The sequence below is a fragment of the Gobio gobio genome (assembly GCF_949357685.1).
Source record: "Gobio gobio genome assembly, chromosome: 24".
Taxonomy (NCBI): domain Eukaryota; kingdom Metazoa; phylum Chordata; class Actinopteri; order Cypriniformes; family Gobionidae; genus Gobio; species Gobio gobio.
Window position 1 is genome coordinate 6,395,490 of NC_137120.1, and position 20,316 is coordinate 6,415,805.

A 20,316-nucleotide genomic window follows, 5' to 3' on the forward strand; every position below is an offset into this window, starting at 1 on the left:
TGATGTGAATGGTGTTTCTTTGTGGAAAGGATTAAGCACATTCTTATTAGTTCACTTTTAAATAAACTTTTGCTGATAATTTACTCGCCCCCATGTCATCCAAGATGTTCATGTCTTTCTTTCTGCAGTCATAAAGAAATGAAGGTTTTGGATGAAAATATTCCAGGGGTTTCCTCCATATAATGGACTTCAGTGGGACCCAAACGGTTCAAGGTCCAAATGACAGTTTCAGTGCAGCTTCAAAGGGCTTTAAACGACACCAAACAATGAATAAGGGTCTTATCTAGCGAAACGATCAGTTTCTGCGAGAAACTGAGCAGTATTTATGCTATTATTTTACCTCTTTTCCGACGGACATGATCATCTCTGAGCTCCGCCATAACTTCCGCTAAGTGAGGTCAAATACGATCGTGGTCATAGATGTATACGTAGATGCCTCATTAGCACCTGCACGGATCAGTAGAATGAAGGATCTACAATCGATATATCTATGACCACGATCGTATTTGACCTCACTTGGCCGAAGTTATGGCTGAGCTCAGAGATGATCACGCTCGTCTGAAAAGAGGTAAAATAATAGCATAAATACTGCTCGGTTTCTCGCAGAAACTGATCGTTTCGCTAGATAAGACCCTTATTCATCATCTGGTATCGTTTAAAGCCCTTTGAAGCTGCACTGAAACTGTCATTTGGACCTTGAACCGTTTGGAGCCCATTGAAGTCCATTATATGGAGGAAACTCCTGGAATGTTTTCATCCAAAACCTTAATTTCTTTTCGACGGCAGAAAGAAAGACATGGACATCTTGGATGACATGGGGGTGAGTAAAATATCAGCAAAAGTTTATTTAAAAGTGAACTAATCCTTTAAGTATATTCTAGCATGAAGAATCAAAGAATGGACATAAAACACTGATTCTTAGTATTGACAATATTTAATCTTTTCACAACCTTGGACAATAATTAGTTACATTATTCACTAGTGTATTCAATTGGCCCCTAAAGTGCACATTGCCTGCATACTTTTCAAGAACCGCTCAACATTATGTACAGAACTGGCACGGTCACAGCAAACGCGGCACAGGTCAGGACTGTATTGTATAAACTGGTTTTGTTGATGTGCGCCTCCAGTCTTTTCTCTGTCTGACCGAGGCCTTGAACGACTATCTCTGTATCACAAACAAAGAGCTGAGTGTCTCGGGTTTGAATGACTGGCTTCGCCGAGGGACGAGACTGTAGGGTTGTCTTCACAGATTGCAGCTCCGCCCCGACCTTCCCGACGTTCTCCTCCAGCTGCTCCAGCTGTGGTTTGAGGCTTTCAATGAGCCCTTGGGCTCTTTGGCTGTGTTGGAGGATCTCTCGAATGGCTTCGTCTGAGGCACTGGATGCGGAAGTTGGGACAACGGCAGCCGCTGGCGGGAGGAGCGCTAGCTTGGCTGTTTTCGCATCTGCTATGCCGCCTTTCACATTCCCCCTGAGTGAGTTGATGAGGTTGCTGAGTTCATCTTGTTGCATCTTGTGCATGCTGGCCTGGACCTTAATGGCTTCCTGAAGACTCACCGGTCCCTTCTGGGCCTCCAGCAACAAGCTCTTCAGTTCCTGCAAACGTACCCGGTTTATGTAAGTGGAGCCCATCACCCCAATGACAGTGCCCAACACTGAACCAATGATGGACCAGTTTTTGGTACGTTCGGCCCTGGTCCTTTCTTTCTCGTGGCTTGCTCGCACTGCAGCCGAGAAGAGCGCAAACTTCTCTCGCTCACCTTCTTCTGCGTTCTCATGGGCCGTTCTCAAGCGCCGCTCTTCCTGTAAATCATAAAAACGTTAAAGGGACGGTTCGATGGTGCAATCTATCTACGTACAGTTCTGGGCAGAATTATTGGCCCCCTTGGTAAATATGATCAAAGATGGCTGTAAAAATAAATCTGCATTGTTAATCCTTTCATTCCAAAAAAGTGCAAAAATCTAACCTTTCGTTGACTAGGAACATGAAATTGTCCAGCCATGACTTCCTGTTCCACATGAGTATGAATATGAGGAAACACAAAGGCCAAATTCCCTAAATCATTCATCACAATGAGTAAAACCAAAGAATATAGTTCTGATGTGCAGCCAAAGATTGTTGAAAATCCCCATTTCTACCATCAGGGCAATAATTAAGAATTTCCAATCAACTATCGATGTTACGAATCTGCCTGGAAGAGGACGTGTGTGTATATCGTCCTAATGCACGGCGAGGAGGAGAGTTTGAGTGGACTCTCCAAGCATCACGGATGGAGAATCGCAGAGGTTAGTTGAGTCTTGGGGTCAGAAAGCCTACAAAAATGATCTAACAGCACCTACATCACCACATGTTGTTTGGGAGGGTTTCAAGAAAAATCCTCCTCGCTCATACAGAAACAAACCCCAGCATATTCAGTTCAGACTGAACTTTAAAAGGGACCGGATTCTGAGGTCAGATGAAACTAGAAAAACATTTTTTTTTTGCCGCAGATGTATTTGGTGCAAACAGGGATAAAAAGAATACCATGCCCACGGTTAAAAATATAGCTGGATCTTTAATGTTGTGGGCCTATTTGTTTGCTGGAGGTCCTGGATATCTTGTTCAGATACATGGTTTTGTGGATTCTAGCAAATGCCAACCAAGTGTGCCGCACTCATATTGAAAACTGAAGCCAAAGCGGCTCAGTTGCTGCTGCGGTGTGTCACGTGACAAGCAATGACGCGTCACCATGGAAACGCCGCCCCCCCTCTCACAATATAGTTCCCACGTCCCTGGTAGTGTGTGCGCGCTGGTGCGGTGCATTCAAGGGCACTCGTAAAACTGATGTTTGTTGTGACTGCCAGAGTTGTATGCAGGGCGAGCGCAGAGAGGGGAAATCTATATCGTCTATATCGTTGCTTTTTTTGATAGTAATATCTTGAAAGTTCATATCTAGATATAGATACGATAACGTTATATCGTTCAGCACTACAAGACATCAGTTCTGACTGGATCTCTTCCCTAATCGACCTTCCCTAACATTTACGTCTCATTTTTATTTGTTGACAAAAATGACAGTTGATTTTGGTCATAGTTTTTGTCATCCAACACTAGTTTTTATTTAGTTATCGTCTCGTTTTCGTCAGTGAAAAAAGGTCGTTGACGGACAAAATTATGACGAAAATTATTCGTCAACGAAATTGTTACTGTTAATGAAATTACATATCATATCATTTTTTCCCAAAGTTGGTTTCTGTCATTTTAGGCATTTTTTTTTCACGATGATTTCCTTTCAAGTGTTCGTTCTTTAAACAAGTTTAGTTTTAGGGCGTTTTCACACCTGAAAGTCTGCATCAAGGTTTTCATCAAAGTTTTGATACATTTTATACATTCGGTTAGTTTTGGTTTGGTTTCACATTGCGATTATGCAAGCGCACTAAAGAACTTTAAAGGTCCCGTTTTTCCTGTGTTTTTTAAGCTTTGATTGTGTTTACAGTGTGCAATATAACATGTGTTCATGTTTCGCGTGTAAAAAAAACAGTATTTTTCACACAATGTACTTATCTGTATACCGCTGTTTTCATTGTCCTAAAAACGGCTGATGATTTCCTCGTTCTATGAAGTCCCTCCTTCAGAAACACGTAACGAGTTCTGATTGTGCCAGCGGTTCCCGTGTTGTGATTCGACAGAAGCTTAGCGCACGCAGAGCGCACGTTACCGGAAAGGTCACGCCTCTCACCATAACGGAGATGCATGCGCTCAATGATCTCTAAGTACAGCGTCCCTGGGAAAGCCAAACAAAGGTGATTTGACTCCGGGATGAAAATAACAGCGTCTCGACGACATGGCAACAAACACACTATACAAACGCAACACTTCCTCTTCTCCACGAGGGAGCAACAAGACCACGCCCCCTTTTTCGCGTATTCTTGTGGGCGGAGGTTAGTCGACAAACTGTTCTACTGACGTCATTAAAGCAGGATGTACAGGGATGTAGTCCAAACCGGCCGTTCGCTGTAGGCTTTGAAAGGGAACTTCTGTTAAATAAAATATCTCGCTTGGCATTGATCTTTGAGCTTTATAATTTTACAGGTATTATTTATGCTCTAACAGCAACATTACACACTAACTAAAGTTTGAAAAATGGGATCACGAAGAACAGGACCTTTAAATGACACACTTGCGTCCACTCGCCATCATCTATGAGGGCGGCATCTGGACTTTGCTTGGTTTGTAATCGGACGTGCGTCTGACGTCAGCGTTTTTGACAAGAATGAATGAACGCATATCGTTGCCACTAATATTGAGAAAAAGAAAATAGTCAAGCAATGCGCACTGTTCAATAGTGGCCCACTATTGAACTGTGCGCATTGCTTGACTATTTTCTTTTCGTTACGTTTAAAAGTGGACATTTCAAGCTTTATATACACATATTTATCATGTTTGTGAGACAAGTAGCCTGGTTTATTTGAGACGCGCTCCAGTTCATGTGCAAAGCATGTGATCGCTCCCGTGATTATTGTCTGCTGTAGACTATTTGCTTCTTATTTATTAAATCCAGGCAATTATCTGATTAAACGTTGATTAAAATTAAGATACAATTTATACAAAATCAAATTCACATTAAAGAAAGGCTTTCTAAGCAACATTTCTTTCAAAATCATTTCTGACCTTCTGTCTTCAGATTGCGCATCTTTTCACTTTTCATAATCAATGTAGCCTAGATTAAATTTTAAAATAACATTATAATATTAAAAATAAACAGGAACTTCCTGTAAATGGTCTGAATGTACGAACCATCCAGAAAATGATTACACACTAGAAACGAACCGAACCTTTGTTCAGTTTGATCCGGACCGAGACGACCTCTTTTCATCGGACCAAATTTCGTCTGTTTGGTCCGGACCGTGGTACAGGGGAGGTTTCACACCTGCAATTTTGATCCGGACCAAACTGAAAAGTCAGAAAATCCGGACCAAACAAGGTGTGAAAGCGCCCTTAGTTATTTGATGCTATAAAAACGGAAGTTGTCACTAAGGCACTAACTGACTTTTTTATGGATTTTCGGGAGGAGATTGAAGCTTTAGCTTTAATTTCTACATTTCCACAACTGTTTATTTCACACCAACATAATGAATTGTTCTGCATCTGTGAGACTGTGGGCGGGCTTTTGATAATCGCGCCTCTACTTCCTGCTCTCTACCGCGCAGACTCCGGTCCCAAATCTTTGCAAGATATCAGCGCCATATTCGGACGTTGGTGGCTTCATTTTCTTCAGTGGAAGATGCATCATCCATATTTTTTTATGGTCTATGATATCAACAGATGAAAAATCTAAACCGGACGGCCTCTGTTAAAAATCCTATAATGGGCTGTGGTCGGATCTTCTATTAGGACAACGATCCAAACATCAAAATCAACTGAGCACAAAATGAAGCTTCTGCCATGGCCGTCCCAGTCCCTTGACCTGAACCCTATAGAAAATGAGTGGGGTCAACTGAAGAGAAGAAGCACCAACATCGATCTGGGAATCTGAAGGATCTGAAGGGATTCTTAAAAAAAAGTGTTGAATAAAAGGTTGCCAATCATAATGTCCAAGAAAAACATTTATTTCATAAAGCGATTTTCCCCACATTATCAATTTGTTTAGTTCGATTTTTGTGAATTTTTGGCATAAAAGAGCAAAAGGATTAAAGGGTTAGTTCACCCAAAAATGAAAATTCTGTCATTAATTACTTACCCTCATGTCGTTCGACACCCGTAAGACCTCCGTTCATCTTCAGAATAGAAATTAAGATATTTTAGTTGAAATCTGATGGCTCTGAAAGGCCTCCATTGGCACAATGGCACGGTTCTCTCTCAAGACCCTTAAAAGGTACTAAAGACGTCGTTACAAAGTCCATCTCACTACAGTGGTTCTAAAATAACTTTATGAATCGGCGAGAATAGTTTTTGTGCGCAAAAAAACCCTAAATAACGACTTATATAGTGCTGACGATTTCAAAACACGGCATCATGAAGCTTCGAAGCGTTATGAATCAGTGAGTCGATTCAGCAGTTTGAATCGCCAAATTTCAGCAGTTTGGCGGTTTGACACGCGATCCGAATCATGATTTGACTCACTGATTCATAACGCTTCGAAGCTTCATGATGCCTTGTTTTGAAATCGTCATCACTATATAAGTCGTTATTTAGGGGTTTTTTTCGCACAAAAACTATTGTCGCCGATTCATAAAGTTATTTTAGAACCACTGTAGTGAGATGGACTTTGTAACGACGTCTTTAGTACCTTTTAAGGGTCTTGAGAGTGAACCGTGCCATTGTGCCAATGGAGGCCTTTCAGAGCATCAGATTTCTACTAAAATATCTTCATTTGTTTTCCGAAGATGAACGGAGGTCTTACGGGTGTCGAACGACATGAGGGTAAGTCATTAATGACAGAATTTTCATTTTTGGGTGAACTAACCCTTTAACAATGCAGATTTATTTTTACAGGCTTCGTTATTCATATTTACCAAGGCGGCCCATAATTCTGAACACAACTGTACATTAGGTCTACCTCACCTGCAGTAGTTTGTGTTCCAGTGTGGCCAACTCTAAGTAATGTGCCTCTTCACGTGACACGCGGTCCAAACGGTCCCTCACTTCCTTCAGCCGAACTTGTAGAGCCTCAAGGCTGGTGTGAGCTTCTTTGACGATTCCCCTGGCGACCATGAAGGCTTTCTCGGCCTAATAGCAATAAATAATTCACATTATATTGACATATGAATGAATCCAAGAGTGGAAAGTGCATATTTTTTGGGGGGTCATTTGTCAAACATTACCTCTGTGACGTTGGACTGAGCATCTCGGACTTCATTAAGCCCGACAAACTCTTCATAGCGCTCCCACCAGTAGTTGACGGTCACTGTTGTGGTTTTCACCAGATTTCGGCCCCACTGCTTCCCCAGCTCTCCGGCATACGTTAGCACAGATGCTGTGCGCTCTTTAACGGACGTAATTTTATTCGGCTCATCTTTCGGGCTTTGTTGCTGGGTGCAGTAAGTTCTGTGGAGGCTCCACTGGACCGGGACAGACAGCTGGTGTCGATAGAGACATGCGGAGACATAGCTGCTCGGAAATACAGTTTTCCCTCTGAACCTCATTGAAGCCACACGTCAAATATAGAACCTGCAAGCATTGTCAAATTAACACATTGACTTTGTGAGATGATCCACAAGGTGGAATCAGTGATCCTTTAAAGGGATAGTTCACCCAAAAATGAAAATTACCCCATGATTAACTCACCCTCAAGTCATCCTAGGTGTATATGACATTCTTCTTTACGACGAATACAATCTGAGTTATATTAAAAAATGTTCTGGCTCTTCCAAAGCTTTATAATGGCAGCCCAAAATTTGAAGCCCAAAGAAGCGCATCCATCCATCCATTATAAAAGTACTCCACACGGCTGTGGGGGGTTAATAAAGGCATTCTGAAGCAAAGCGGTGGATTTTTGTTAGAAAAATATACATATTTAAAACTTTATAAAGTAAAATATCTAACTTTCCTATTCAACTTACGGAAAAAAAAAAACTTAACTGGCGCGACGATGACGCGTTTTGAACTGCGAGTGGCGTTACACTTTCTGCATAAGTTGATTATCTTACTATATAACGTGCTAAATATGGATATTTTTCTTACACAAACCCATCGATTCGCCTCAGAAGGCCGTATGGATTACTTTTATAATGGATGGATACACTTTTTTAAGGCAGCCATTTACTGCCATTATAAAGCTTGGATTAGCCAGGACATTTGTAATATAACTCTGATTGTGTTCGTCTGAAAGAAGAATGTCATACACACCAAGGATGACTTGAGGGTGAGTAAATCATGGGAAATGTCCAACATATATGGATGAACTAACCCTTTAAAATAAAATGTTTTCTCGCTCAAAAATGGATTTTATTTGTTACAAGAATGGATAAAACAAAACATGTTAAGGGGTCAAAATACATAATACAGACAGGTTACGATAAATATATAGTTTACATAAATTTGTTTTCTAAGTCCTAAGGTCAGTAACACAACAAGTCTATTTTGGTCATTCAAAAGTTAATTACACATTAAAAAATATGTCCAATGTAGCTATGACGCTGTTATATGTACATACATATTATATTTACTTACATTTAACCTGATTATCGAGCGGATGAATGAATAGACTAATGTCGGTCAATAATGTTTACAGTTCTATCTGAACTCATTTCAGGATATAAACCAACAAAACGCACCAGCGATTCTCCGTTTCGTCGCGTTGCTCGGGTTCCTATCGTCTCATGTTTACAGAAGATATAGTATTTAAAATATCTGTCAAATTTCCTGAAATGTCATCTTGCTACATGAGCGCATTTATTTCAGGCGGTCGCTGGTAAACTTTTGAACAGATTCATTTGTTGATGATCCAATTGAACCGATTCTCAAAGCATTTGTAAGTCAATAACCAATCATTTGAAACAAATTCGAATAGGAATTTCGTGTTTGGGAACACAACTGTGAGGCTGACATGTTGGGATCGTAAACAACGCAACATTTGAATGTTCTGGGAACACTGCGACTCAAACGAATCAAATCAGTTCAGTTAGACGAACCATCCGAGCGAACCGATTCGCCAAAGTGAATCAGATACTTTTAGAGGATTCTCCTCTCTCTGCAGGCACACGACGGGCGCACTACATCCGGGTAACAGCTGAGGTCCTGACAGCGCGGAAAAAAAGCATTAGCTAAATAATCTGAGCAACATGTCTGGAAGAGAAGGTAAGATTAATTAGAATAAAAACGCTAAACATGACCGTTTTCCTATCGTGTAAAACGTCGTAGCTAATAAAAACGCTATTTTCCGATGGTCCCAGGTTTTTACAGATTGTAAACATGTCGCGTTTTTTTTTATCTTTTTTTTTTATACACGATGCTATCTGCTTTAGCTGTATTAAGACTGCATTTTAATTAATAATAATTTCCTTTATTGTTATACTAGATAAAAACAATTTATTCCTATTACAATGTATATGTACACTTTTTTTGTCAAAATGTGATTGTGTCAAATACCTAAATTATTTTTTTCCTTATGCAGGAGGTAAAAAGAAACCCCTCAAGGCTCCCAAGAAGCAGTCAAAGGATGTGGATGATGTAAGTTCAGTTGAAGTGTTTATACATAAAACACTGGTTTGTGGACCGATAAGCTGCCTTTAGAGTAAAGTAACCACTACAGAAATAATGGTTTGTACATTTTTTCACGACCCGTTGAAATGCACTCATTCATCCCATACTTTATTTACAAACTACAGGAGGACGCGGCTTACAAACAGAAACAGAAGGAGGAACAGAAAGCACTGGAACAATTGAAAGCCAAGGCTGCTGGGAAAGGGCCTTTAAGTAAGAGACACAGTCATTCATTCTCATTTAAAAGCGTTTTTATTGTTCCGAGTTCATTAATCTAACGTAGGAAATCTTTCTCCTTTGATTTCTTTCCATAGCTGGAGGTGGAATCAAGAAGTCCGGGAAGAAATGAATGCGATTTAGTGTATATTTGCTTGCTGTTCAAATCACCTACTTATGATTTGGGTCCACAATAGCAATGTCAAATGATTTTTTTTAGTTGCTTTATATTTCTCATGTAAAGAAAACGTTAAGGAAATAAAGCTTGTGATGACTGTACATTTCAATTTCAGATTTTTATGTCAACGTTCACGACAAATCAACTGTACAATGTCCGAGCATTTCAAGTTTAAATTCGCAAGTGTATGTACAAGCTTGTCCATCTTTATATTCAGCTCTCCGGTCACACTTTTCATGTCTCCAAATGTTCCGAAAACAAATGTGTCATTATCTCATTGTGTGGTTTAGCTCATGTGCGTGTGTTTATGTTTAAGCTGCTTAGGTTCATCCTTCAGTTCCACCTCTACTGGATAGTGGTCACTCACTTTCAGTGTCTGTGAAGACATTAATCTGCTTTAGTAACATCCTAAACCAGTCCTCGAAAAATAAACTTTCTGTAAGTTCAATGTACAGTAATAACTCGTGTCTTTATGGTAAGTGTGATTAAGTTTGTAGACCCAGTACTGGGTCCGGAATTATGTAATATGATCGTCCTTTAATATTTTAAATTCCTGATGGAACATTGCAGAAATATAAGTTTAGACTCCACTTTTCACGCAAAGCCATCGCTTTAAAAATATAATTTACATATAGCAGCATTTTAATGTTTAAATTTCTGTTACGGCAATTAATGATGACTATCCAGTAAACATAAATGTACTTATATGGTTCCCATGTGGTTATTTTTTGGGGGAACTAAATTAAAACGCTATTTTGTAACCTAAAGAGAACATTCCCAGAACGTTCACCGGCAGGTTATTTTGGGGATTTATGTTATAACCTAAACGGAACATTCCCTGCAGGTTATTTTTAGATTGTATTTTTATAACCATGTAAACTAATTAAAACATTGCAGATGATATCAATAGGCTACAGCGATTATTCTAATGCTGAAATGTGTAGTTTATTCATAAATATAAACTATATTTTGCAGAATTACACGGTTTAATGTAGCTTTTAAGTAATTTGTTTAGTCAAAACACATTTTTAAGATCGCTAAAATATTAAGCCAAAGTTGAGTAGTGTGAAAAGAATACGCTGGTTTTTGCAAATGTATTTACTGCGCGCAATTTAAAAATTAACGGTCATTTTGTTTTAACTCACTAACTAATAATAGTTCATCTATGTCTTTATTGAATAATAAGTTATAAGTAATAAATATTCGAGTGTGAATATATGATTTCAAAGAGATTAGACACATAATTGAAGACAACATGATGTTAACCGAGTAGTTTTTGTTTTACTGACCAAAAGAGAGTAGGCCTACGTTCCACTGATTCAGTGGGAAGAAATTAATGTAATGTTATCCTATAAAGTTACATAAAATTATTAATTTGTCTATTAATAAAATTAATATATTAAAACATATTTGGCGCTTAAGAAACGTAAATTAACTTTCCTGGCTAACCAACTGGACGTTAGGATGTGGGAACCACAAATTGTTATCTGGGTATGAATGTGATTTTATTTTTTTATTATTATACAAACAGACAAGTACAATATTTACAAATGAGAAATTAGTTGAAAATTACATAGACCAACAAAACATACATTATGATCAGTACGATTTGGGTATGTGTGTGTGTGTGTGTAACTGTAAGTGTAACTGGGTGTGGGAATGGAAAAATATTTGAATAAAGGAGCATGTAGGGAAGTACAACTGACATAACCAGAGTAAAAAATAAATAAATATTAATTTTAAATTACAATAATAATGATGAAGATAGTAATAGTATCCCCCCCCAAAAAAGGAAAATGGGGTATGAGGAAGGTGACAACAGCAAAAGTAATAGCAATATTAATAATAATAATGATAAATCAAATTAATAAGAAATGATAAATAGTAATAATAGTATTATCAGTAGTAGTAATGATAAACATTTGAACAAATATACTAATTTCATCCGGAATGAGGGGGGAGGTTAAAGGATCAGGAAGAGGACAAAAAAATTAAAATAATAGTAGTAATAATAATAACAATGGTAATATTGATACAGCCATTAATAGTAATGATAATAATAATAGTAATATTATTAATAATGGTAACATTGATACAGCCATTAATAATAAGGTATTATAAAGCTGCCTCTGATACCCCTCTTTTGAATATGAATATTTTCAATATCGTTCATGTTTGATAGGCAGAAGCCATGTATTATAATAAAATAAAATAAAATAAACATTTTCAAGATTATGGCTATAGTTTATTTTGTTGAGGTAATACAAAAGATAAAATGATTACCGAGTGAATCTCGAAATAGGACATCTTTGTAAACAAACATTGCATTTTTAGCTCCGATTACCTGATATATCATCTTAAAGTAGCCCTCTTGGTATGCTTTCTTTAAAAAAATTAGTCCATTGCGTTTCCCTCGGTAAATAATCCAAATTTGCCTCACGAATTCCACAGCGAACAAGATCGGCAACGCTCGGCCAAGATCGGCAAAACTCGGCCAAGATCGGCAAAACGTAATCGCGGATACTCGGGTGAAGGCGAAGCACGAACCAATGGAAGCTGAGCGTTACGTAGGCCTAGATGCCTCTAAACGAATCAGAGCCTGGGACTGGGAGCGTGTGCGCGCAATAGAGGAGCCGCGCGCGCACAAACACGGAGAGCGGAAGAAAATGGGGAAGAATAGCGATTTAAGTGACTTTGAGCGTGGGATGGTTGTTGGTGCTAGACGGGCTGGTCAGACTGTTTCAGAAACTGGCCATCTACTGGGATTTTCACGCACAACCATCTCGAGGGTTTACAGAGAATGGTCCGAGAAAGAGAAAATATCCAGTGAGCGGCAGTTCTGCGGGAGAAAATGTCTTGTGGACTCCAGAGGTCAGAGGAGAATGGCCAGACTGGTTCAATCTGACAGAAACGCAACAGTCACGCAAATAACCTCCCGTTACAACCGAGGTGTTCATAAGAGCATCTCTGAACGGACGACACGGCGAGCCCTGAAGCAGATGGGCTACAGGAAACAGTTCGCACGGGCTCAGCGAAATAGTGCAATAAAAGATGGGGAAAACGGTGACTCTGAGCAGGGGAAAACCTTGTCTGAGGAGTCTCAGTTTCTGCAGCAATATTCAGATGGTAGGGCCAGAATTAACCAATTCTACATTTATCTATTAAACATGTTGCAGATAAGCTGCGTCAAATAATCCCACATGAAAAAAATACTATAGTAAAATTACTCTAGTAAATACTATAGTGTTTTTGAACCGTACTATAGTACTACAGTAAATTAACAAAGTGTAGTAAATACTATAATATATACTGTTGTATCTTTACTATAGTATGGTTCAAAAACACTATAGTATTTACTAGAGTAATTTTACTATAATATACTATATTATTTTGTCGTGTGGGATGGCTACAGAATGAGTCAAAGTCTGATTGTTCAAATGGTTTGTACATTATAATGACTTGTTGAATCGCCCACATCCATTCCTTGTTTTATTTACAAACTACAGAAGGACATATCTTGCAAACAGAAACTGAAAGCAGTGGAACAAATGTAAGTAAGAGACACATAAAGCCACCTGTCATTCTTTAAAAGAGAATATGTCGCCAAATGAGTTTATTAATGCAATGTGAAAATCTTTCTATAAAGCTTTTAAGTGGTTCCTTTTGTTCAACCAACATTTCTCCTCTGTTTTCTTTCCATAGCTTGAGGTGAAATCAAGAAGTCCGTGAAGAGATGAATGCGTTCTCGTGTAATGTTGTTCAAACCACCAGCCCAGCCAAAGTGTCTCTATCGCCCCCAGGTGGTTGATCCCAGTACAGCTCATAAACCCCGCCCCCTCTGCGTATTCCAATGGGACAGACAAGCAAAACAATAAAATTACACTTTTAGGTAGTGCTTATCACGCTGATGTTTGCTTTTAGTGGTCATGATTGACAGCTTCTCTGAGCAAATATTTTGGGAGGAGATTGGAGCTTTAGCTTTATTTTCTACATTTCCATAACTGTTTATTTCGCACTGACATGAGTTGTTCTGCAGTAAACTGTACTAACAGATAGAGACAGAGCGTATTTAGGCCACGCCCACACAGGGGGGGGGGGGCAACCCAACGCTCTCCATTGACTTTGTGTTGCCTGAAGCGCCTCCTTGTCATTTCTGACTTAAAACAAAAAAAAACAGAACAATGTCTAAAAGCTGATATGTGACAAGGTGTACAGCAAACAAGCTAAAAAAACACAGAAATAAGTTTTTATAAGCTGTCGACCCCAAAAAACGAGCGTTTAAGGAGACAAAAGTGGATACAGGCAATAAGTCGTGAAGCTTCAGCAGGAAGAATGGGTACATTTTGGGATCCTGACACTGAGTATGCCTCAATATGTCTGTGTGTGCAGTAAACATTTAGTCACTGTTAAGTCAAATGTCAGTTTTATATATCATATCTCAATTGCCTGTATCCACTTCTGTGTTAAACGCTCGTTTTTTTGGGTCAACAGCTTATAAAAACTTCTGGGTTTTTGGTTCTGCACTGTAAAATATATATATATATTTATATTTATATTTAAAAAGTAAGTTACCTGGTTGCCTTAAAATTTTGAGTTAATTGAAATAAAAAATTTGAGTTAATACAATGAACATTTTATAATCGACATCACCCTTTATTCAAATATTATTCAAATATTTTGTAAGCATATTGCGTAAACATGCCAAATTGTGCTATTTTTATGATTTATCACAACATTTTTTATTGATTTATGTGGTTCAGATACAATAATATTTTGAGTTTCTATTTATTAAACCAATTTCCTTCATTGTATAAACTCACATTTTTAATTTCAATGAACTAAAGATTTTAAGGCAACCAGGTTACTTATTTTTTTAAAGTTAAACCAACAATATTTTTTACAGTGTACAAGTTCATTTCAACTCTCTATATTACAATTTACATTCAACTGACTTACAATTTTGCAGTCCCTCCAGAAAAACGCGATTATGCGATTGCATGATTTAATGCATAATCAGCCAAAGTTCGCATATTTATGCAGGGGCCGCATTTTTTCAAATACGCCGCACTTTCGCCGCATAAATTGCCTATTTCCGCGTGCAAAATATGTGGGGCTAGCATGATTTCATAATCCCAGCGTTTTCGTTGCAAAAAAGTCATACATATTTGCAGAAAGTTGAAAAATGTTCGTTTACTTCACACAAGAGCCGCCATTTTCCCCTATTGCCATGGGAACGTTTTGAAGTGACGTAATTACCCGATGCGAACGTCATCGAAAAGCTGCAAACCCTGTGGAGAAACCAGATATCGCTGAAACCATGATGAAGCACACAAATTCCCATTTGCCAACAAAAATAACAGCGCAAAGCAGTTTCCCGGTGTGTTGACCGATTTCAAAACACAGCATCATGAAGCTTCGAAGCGTTATGAATCAGTGAGTCGATTCAGTGGTTTGAAGCGTTATGAATCAGTGAGTCGATTCAGTGGTTTGAAGCGCTATGAATCAGTGAGTCGATTCAGCGGGTGTGAATCGCCAAAGTCACGTATTTCAGCAGTTTGACACGCGATCCGAATCATGAATCGACTCGCTGATTCATAACGCTTCGAAGCTTCATGATGCGGTGTTTTGAAATCGGTCATCACTATATAAGTCGTTATTTAGGGTTTTTTTGCGCACAGAAACTATTCTCATCGCTTCATAAAGTTATTGTAGAACCACTGTAGTGAGAAGGACTTTGTAACGACGTCTTTAGTGCCTTTTATGGGTCTTGAGAGTGTAAATTGTGCCAATGGAGGCCTTTCAGAGCCATCAGATTTCAACTAAAATATCTTCATTTGTGTCTGAAGATGAACGGAGGTCTGACGGGTGTCCAACGACATGAGGGTCAGTCATTAATGACAGAATGTACATTTTTGGGTGAACTAACCCTTTAAGAGATTGCACTTTGTGCATTGGAAGCACTCATGTCTGTTTTGTATAGCTACCTCTGTGAAACAGGAAGTTATTCATTATAAGTTGTAGCATATTCCTTTTGTAAAGCTACAGAACTTGTTTGACTCAATGTTTTGTAAATTTGAGCCATGTGTTCATTATGGTCTTCAATAAAACAAGATGAGAACTTAAATATTCCCAGCACTTTCTGTGATGTAGTGCTTTTCTCTTTTTCATCAAACCGCAGTTTTTGCAAGTTCCCGCAATTTTATCGCATAAAACTGCGTAAATATCCCGCATTTTCCATCGCATTTTTTAAGAAAACATGCCACATAATCAAGGATTTTTGCCCGCAACAATCACAAAAAAAGCCGCATTTTTCTGGAAGGACTGATTTTGAGTTGAATCGTGTGTAACTTAAATTAAAAAGTTGAAATTGCTTAACTTATTTTGATTTTGAGTTAAATTAACTTAAAAACATATGTTGTCATAACTTATTGATCCTATATTTTTTTACAGTGTTTGTTTTTTAGCTTGTTTGCTGTACACCTTGTCACATAGCAGCTTTTAGACATTGTTCTGTTTTTTGTTATAAGACAAAAATGACAAGGAGGCGCCTCACGCAATACAAAGTCAATGGAGACGGTTTGATTGGCGGCTTCATTTTTCTACAATGGAAGATGGTGAAAGGGCGTCGTCCAACTTTACAGTCTATGCCTGGGTCCAAAATGGCAACATCAAATGATTTTTTTTTAAGTCACTTTATATTTCTCTTGTAAATAAAGGAATAAAGTTTGTATAAATTAATTTCAATTTCATATGTTTATTGTCTTTGATTGTGAAACATATTCATATGACATTCAAAGCTCATGAAAAAAAAATTGTACAATATCCAAACATTTCAAGTTTAAATGCTCATGTAAACAACTCGATCGCGGAAGCCGATCCACCTCACTTCTCATGTCTCCAAATGTTCCATCTCTTTGTTTAACCTAAACAAACACATGCCTTGTGTTATGGTTTCATTTCATAATGTACTTGTGGTTATTTTGCTGCTGTTCGTGTGTCTTACATTTACGCTTAAGCTGCTTACGTTTACTCTTCAGTTCCACCTCTACTGGATAGTGGTCGCTCACTTTCAGTGCCTGTGAAGACATTAATCTGCTTTAGTAACATACTAAACCAGTCCTTCTTAATAAATGTACAGTAATAACTCATGTCTTTATGGTAAGTGTGATTAAATAAGCTGTGGTGTAAGTTGTTTACATCCTCCTCTTTCAGTTTGAAGGCCTTCTGGAAGTTGAATGGTTTGGCTGAATCTGGAACAACGGCGTCCACCATATCGTCTCCATATACCACAATCCTGTGCATGAACATGTTCTATTAATAACAATGAGATCATAATTTATGTCTTTTGTACAGTGTAATCATTTACCGGTCGTAAGTGTTGTCGTTGCGTGTGCTGGCCGTGGTGTCCTCGTCATCCTTGATCAGCCAATGGAAGTCTTTGTCAGTGCGGAGGCGGATTTTTTTCATGTCTTTACCAGACACATAACTACCATCTGCGTTAAAGTCCCCCAAAATCATGATGTTCTGTATGGATGAGGATTACAAACTTTATATTATGCTTCATTGCTTAAAATACATTATATTGAGTCTAATGTGTATGTTTTACATCAGTCTTCCATTTCTTCTTGACATCCTGAAACACGTCGTACAGTTCATCAATTTCCTTCGCTGAATCCTCAGGCTTTGTGTGGACGGGCATCAGCACCAAATCTTCCAATTCTGCCGAGACACGAGCACAATTAATAATAATTACAATCATTTGTATCCGCATACACACCCTCTGTCAAAGCCCAACCCAGAGATTAATGCAACACACACAGCCAGTGACAGTTCAGTTTCTTTTGTCAACCGCATAAGTTTGGGAATTAAGTGATTACACAATCCAAGGATTAGGAAAAATTGATTTCTTAGCCTGAATTTGTAGTCGGGGCAAGGGCTAGTGAAAATATGCTGGTTGTGCTCTATTGAGCCAAAAGCATGAGATTGTGGATCTTGTACTTTACCTGTGTTATGACATTTGAATCGCAGGACGTATGGTTCTCTGGCGAAAGCATCTTTATCTCCAGGCTGGTCATCTTTGTATTGGTAAGACCCAACCAAATCCACCAGGTTGTCCCTTTATATTTAATACAAACCATGTAGTTCAGTAAAAAAAAAAGGGAGTTCACACCTAGATAAGTTCTGAAAAGCACTTTCGTTCTGAAAGTGATTGTAATGATATTGCTCAGACGGCCAAATCGTGGGCAAAATTGCACAGTGTGTACACGGCTTTAGTAAAGCGAAAAACCAGCACCTTTAAATATTTAAATCTTCATTTTTATTTCTGAGGTCCACTTATGTTCGCTCATTATAGTTCTTACAGTAATACATTCTCTCTGTCATTTTTATCACCCGCTGTCTGATCTTTAGAATTAAACTGCCTGTTTTTGGGGGTTTTTTTTGTAAACGCGTGCCACCTCCAAGCGGCTCCTCCCCCAGTTTCTCTTGAAGCCAATACGGAAGTGACTTAAACTGCAATTCATGGACTGGCCACTAGAGACAGACTCCAGAAGGAAGCAGAATCTCATTGAGCTCATGTTAAAATGCCCAACTTTACAGCAGAAGAACACATGTTTACAGTCTGGGACTTAAAGTTCTGCATGATTAAGGGCGTGGCCACTTTGAGTGACAGGTGGATTGCCGTTTGTCTGCTGTCTGTTAGTCATCACGTCACCTCAGCTCCGCCCACGTCCCGCCTCTTTGCCCATTTTCTGTTATCCGAGAGTGAGGCGCTGCCAAGATGGCAACGGCCAGCTTGACCCTTCTTTACGCTTCAAAACTGCTCTTCATAATCCTATGGGTGATGTCACAGACACTACGTTCATTTTGAGTGAGTGGGCGGGGCCATGTTTTTTAATTTAAAACAAGCGTTACTGACAGAAAAATAGCTACGTAAATGTGTTCAAATGTCCAAATGTCTATCTATCGGACATCAGAAAGTTGCAGACAAGGTAGCGCCATTCCGCCATATTACATTTTTAACAGGAATGAAAATGAGGCTGTGAGGGATATAATTACACTGTGTTGATGGATTGTACTGTTGTTTAACAGCATGCCGATTGTTCAGCTGACGAAACACCTTTCCAAAACTTCCAGTAGACATAAATTAAATGGAACAGTTTTGAGTGGTGAAAAAAAAATAATGTGATCTAGGACCTTTATACAGTATCTCACAGACGGCTAACAATTTTTGTTTCAAAGAACGTTATGGAAATGTTCGTATCTGGTTATAAAAATAAAACCTCCAAATAACCAATAGATATTGTTCTATATAGATTCCCTTTATAGGTTGTCACAAAAAAAAACTTCCTGCAATTACTTGGTTACAACTTCTCTAAAAGAAGCTTCCAAGAAACTAGAACCAGATGGAAACTTTAGGGGAATGGTATGCATTTCTTAATGGAATAGTTCACCCAAAAATGAAAATTAGCTCATGATTTACATCCTAGGTCTAAAGGTCACAAGTCATCCTAGGTGTGTATGACATTCTTCTTTCATTTTTGAAGTCCATAAAAGTGCATCTATCCATCATAAAACTGCTCCACACGGCTCCGGGGGTTAATAAAAGCCTTCTGAAGCAAAGTGGTGCATTTGTGTAAGAAAATATCCACATTTAAAGCTTTATATACTAAAATAACTAACTTCCGGCGGTCAGCGGTGCAAGTTTTTGGGTGAACTATCCCTTTAAGAAACGCATACCGTTCCCCTTTTAGAGAAGTTGTAACCAAAAACATTGCAGGAAGGTTTTTTTTTTGTGACAACCTAAAGGGAATCTATATAGAACGATCCCTATTGCTGCATTTTCATCTGCGTACAAAAAATAACAAGGCGTACCACTATTGTAACTTCAAAATGACGCTGTTACCTGTACAGGAACATGAACTGTTCTTTGTAATTTCCTCTTCCCAGGCGTGTGCTGAGCTCCATGGTGTAATTATGTGTCTTGTTGGACCTGTTGAAGAGTGGTCAGTCATGGTTACTCTCATGCAATAATGTGGGGTTTTTTTCCTGAAAACACACCTGTTTGACTCACTTATTCAGCTCTTTGAGAAAATTATCCATGGCATCTCCGCTAGAATCCACCACCTCTAGAATGACGATGATGTCATAGCGTGAGACTATCTAAAAAAATACAAGCCGTTATTTCATACTCGCTCCTCCCTTGAAGGATTATCAGACATTAAATTAAATAACATGTTATAGACTCTGGACTTTCAATAGGTGTGGACGGGCTTGATAAGGGACATTATCGTTAACTAAAACTAAACCATCGTTTAAACAAAATATACATTCACATTGTGTCAAATGAATGATACTGAAAATCACACTGCCTTGATCAGGGTTTTCAGCACGGCCGGATCAGACAGTTTTGATTTCCCAAATCTCTGGACGTTGAAAGAAGCGACCTTCATGATGCCTGTCAAACACGAAATGAAGGAAACCAAATTAGAGATGTGCAATGTTAGCGGACAAGCCAGTCAATGATATTTATAATGGCGCTTTCTAAGAAACCAATGCTCATGAATACAAAATGAGTGATCTTTTGTCCTGCAGTTGTCAAGAAATCCTGTTTCTTCTGCTCTTCGAAGGCCGTTGCGATCACTTATCTCTTTTTAAACGAATGTCAAGTGAAAGAACCTGTTTAAGGAGCCATTTACGACGAGTCTGAGATCCCCTGACAAGATAATCTCCTTTAA

The 20,316-nt window shown here is 38.6% G+C and overlaps 4 protein-coding genes across 6 annotated transcripts in view; 2 read left to right on the top strand and 2 right to left on the bottom strand.

The window, feature by feature from the left end:
- Positions 1–811: 811 nt before the first annotated feature.
- On the bottom strand, positions 812–8,394 carry ccdc51 (coiled-coil domain containing 51). Of its 2 annotated transcripts, none has more exons than XM_079807837.1 (4): positions 8,259–8,394; positions 6,807–7,152; positions 6,547–6,711; positions 812–1,805 (listed from the first exon to the last, which is right to left on the bottom strand). In XM_079807837.1, the coding sequence occupies exons 2-4, from the start codon at positions 7,125–7,127 to the stop codon at positions 1,026–1,028; spliced, it is 1,266 nt and encodes a 421-aa protein (XP_079663963.1). In that variant the 5' UTR covers positions 7,128–7,152; positions 8,259–8,394; the 3' UTR covers positions 812–1,025. The 2 variants fall into 2 exon arrangements, with proteins under 2 accessions (XP_079663963.1, XP_079663962.1); XM_079807836.1 differs by having other exon boundaries at positions 8,155–8,394.
- A 284-nt stretch (positions 8,395–8,678) lies between these two features.
- On the top strand, positions 8,679–9,681 carry tma7 (translation machinery associated 7 homolog). The gene is made up of 4 exons (XM_079807841.1): positions 8,679–8,781; positions 9,098–9,153; positions 9,312–9,399; positions 9,501–9,681. Exons 1-4 carry the CDS (start codon positions 8,766–8,768, stop codon positions 9,533–9,535), a joined length of 195 nt encoding a protein of 64 aa, XP_079663967.1. The 5' UTR covers positions 8,679–8,765; the 3' UTR covers positions 9,536–9,681.
- A 2,556-nt stretch (positions 9,682–12,237) lies between these two features.
- Positions 12,238–13,763, top strand: LOC307120702 (uncharacterized protein). The gene is made up of 3 exons (XM_079807840.1): positions 12,238–12,706; positions 13,087–13,130; positions 13,283–13,763. The coding sequence occupies exons 1-3, from the start codon at positions 12,247–12,249 to the stop codon at positions 13,307–13,309; spliced, it is 531 nt and encodes a 176-aa protein (XP_079663966.1). The 5' UTR covers positions 12,238–12,246; the 3' UTR covers positions 13,310–13,763.
- A 2,548-nt stretch (positions 13,764–16,311) lies between these two features.
- The window catches only part of dnase1l4.1 (deoxyribonuclease 1 like 4, tandem duplicate 1), a 5,183-nt gene continuing 1,178 nt past the window's right edge, over positions 16,312–20,316 (bottom strand). The window contains exons 2-10 of one of the 2 annotated variants that reach the window (XM_079807842.1): positions 19,948–20,036; positions 19,653–19,741; positions 19,485–19,571; positions 17,584–17,696; positions 17,187–17,299; positions 16,947–17,104; positions 16,778–16,874; positions 16,584–16,656; positions 16,312–16,503 (exon numbers count right to left, since the gene is read on the bottom strand). In XM_079807842.1, the coding sequence (XP_079663968.1) occupies positions 16,499–16,503; positions 16,584–16,656; positions 16,778–16,874; positions 16,947–17,104; positions 17,187–17,299; positions 17,584–17,696; positions 19,485–19,571; positions 19,653–19,741; positions 19,948–20,031 (819 nt within the window). In that variant the 5' untranslated portion in view covers positions 20,032–20,036 and the 3' untranslated portion in view covers positions 16,312–16,498. The remainder of the gene's footprint in view (positions 16,504–16,583; positions 16,657–16,777; positions 16,875–16,946; positions 17,105–17,186; positions 17,300–17,583; positions 17,697–19,484; positions 19,572–19,652; positions 19,742–19,947; positions 20,037–20,316) is intronic. The other variant, XM_079807843.1, reaches the window with a different exon arrangement.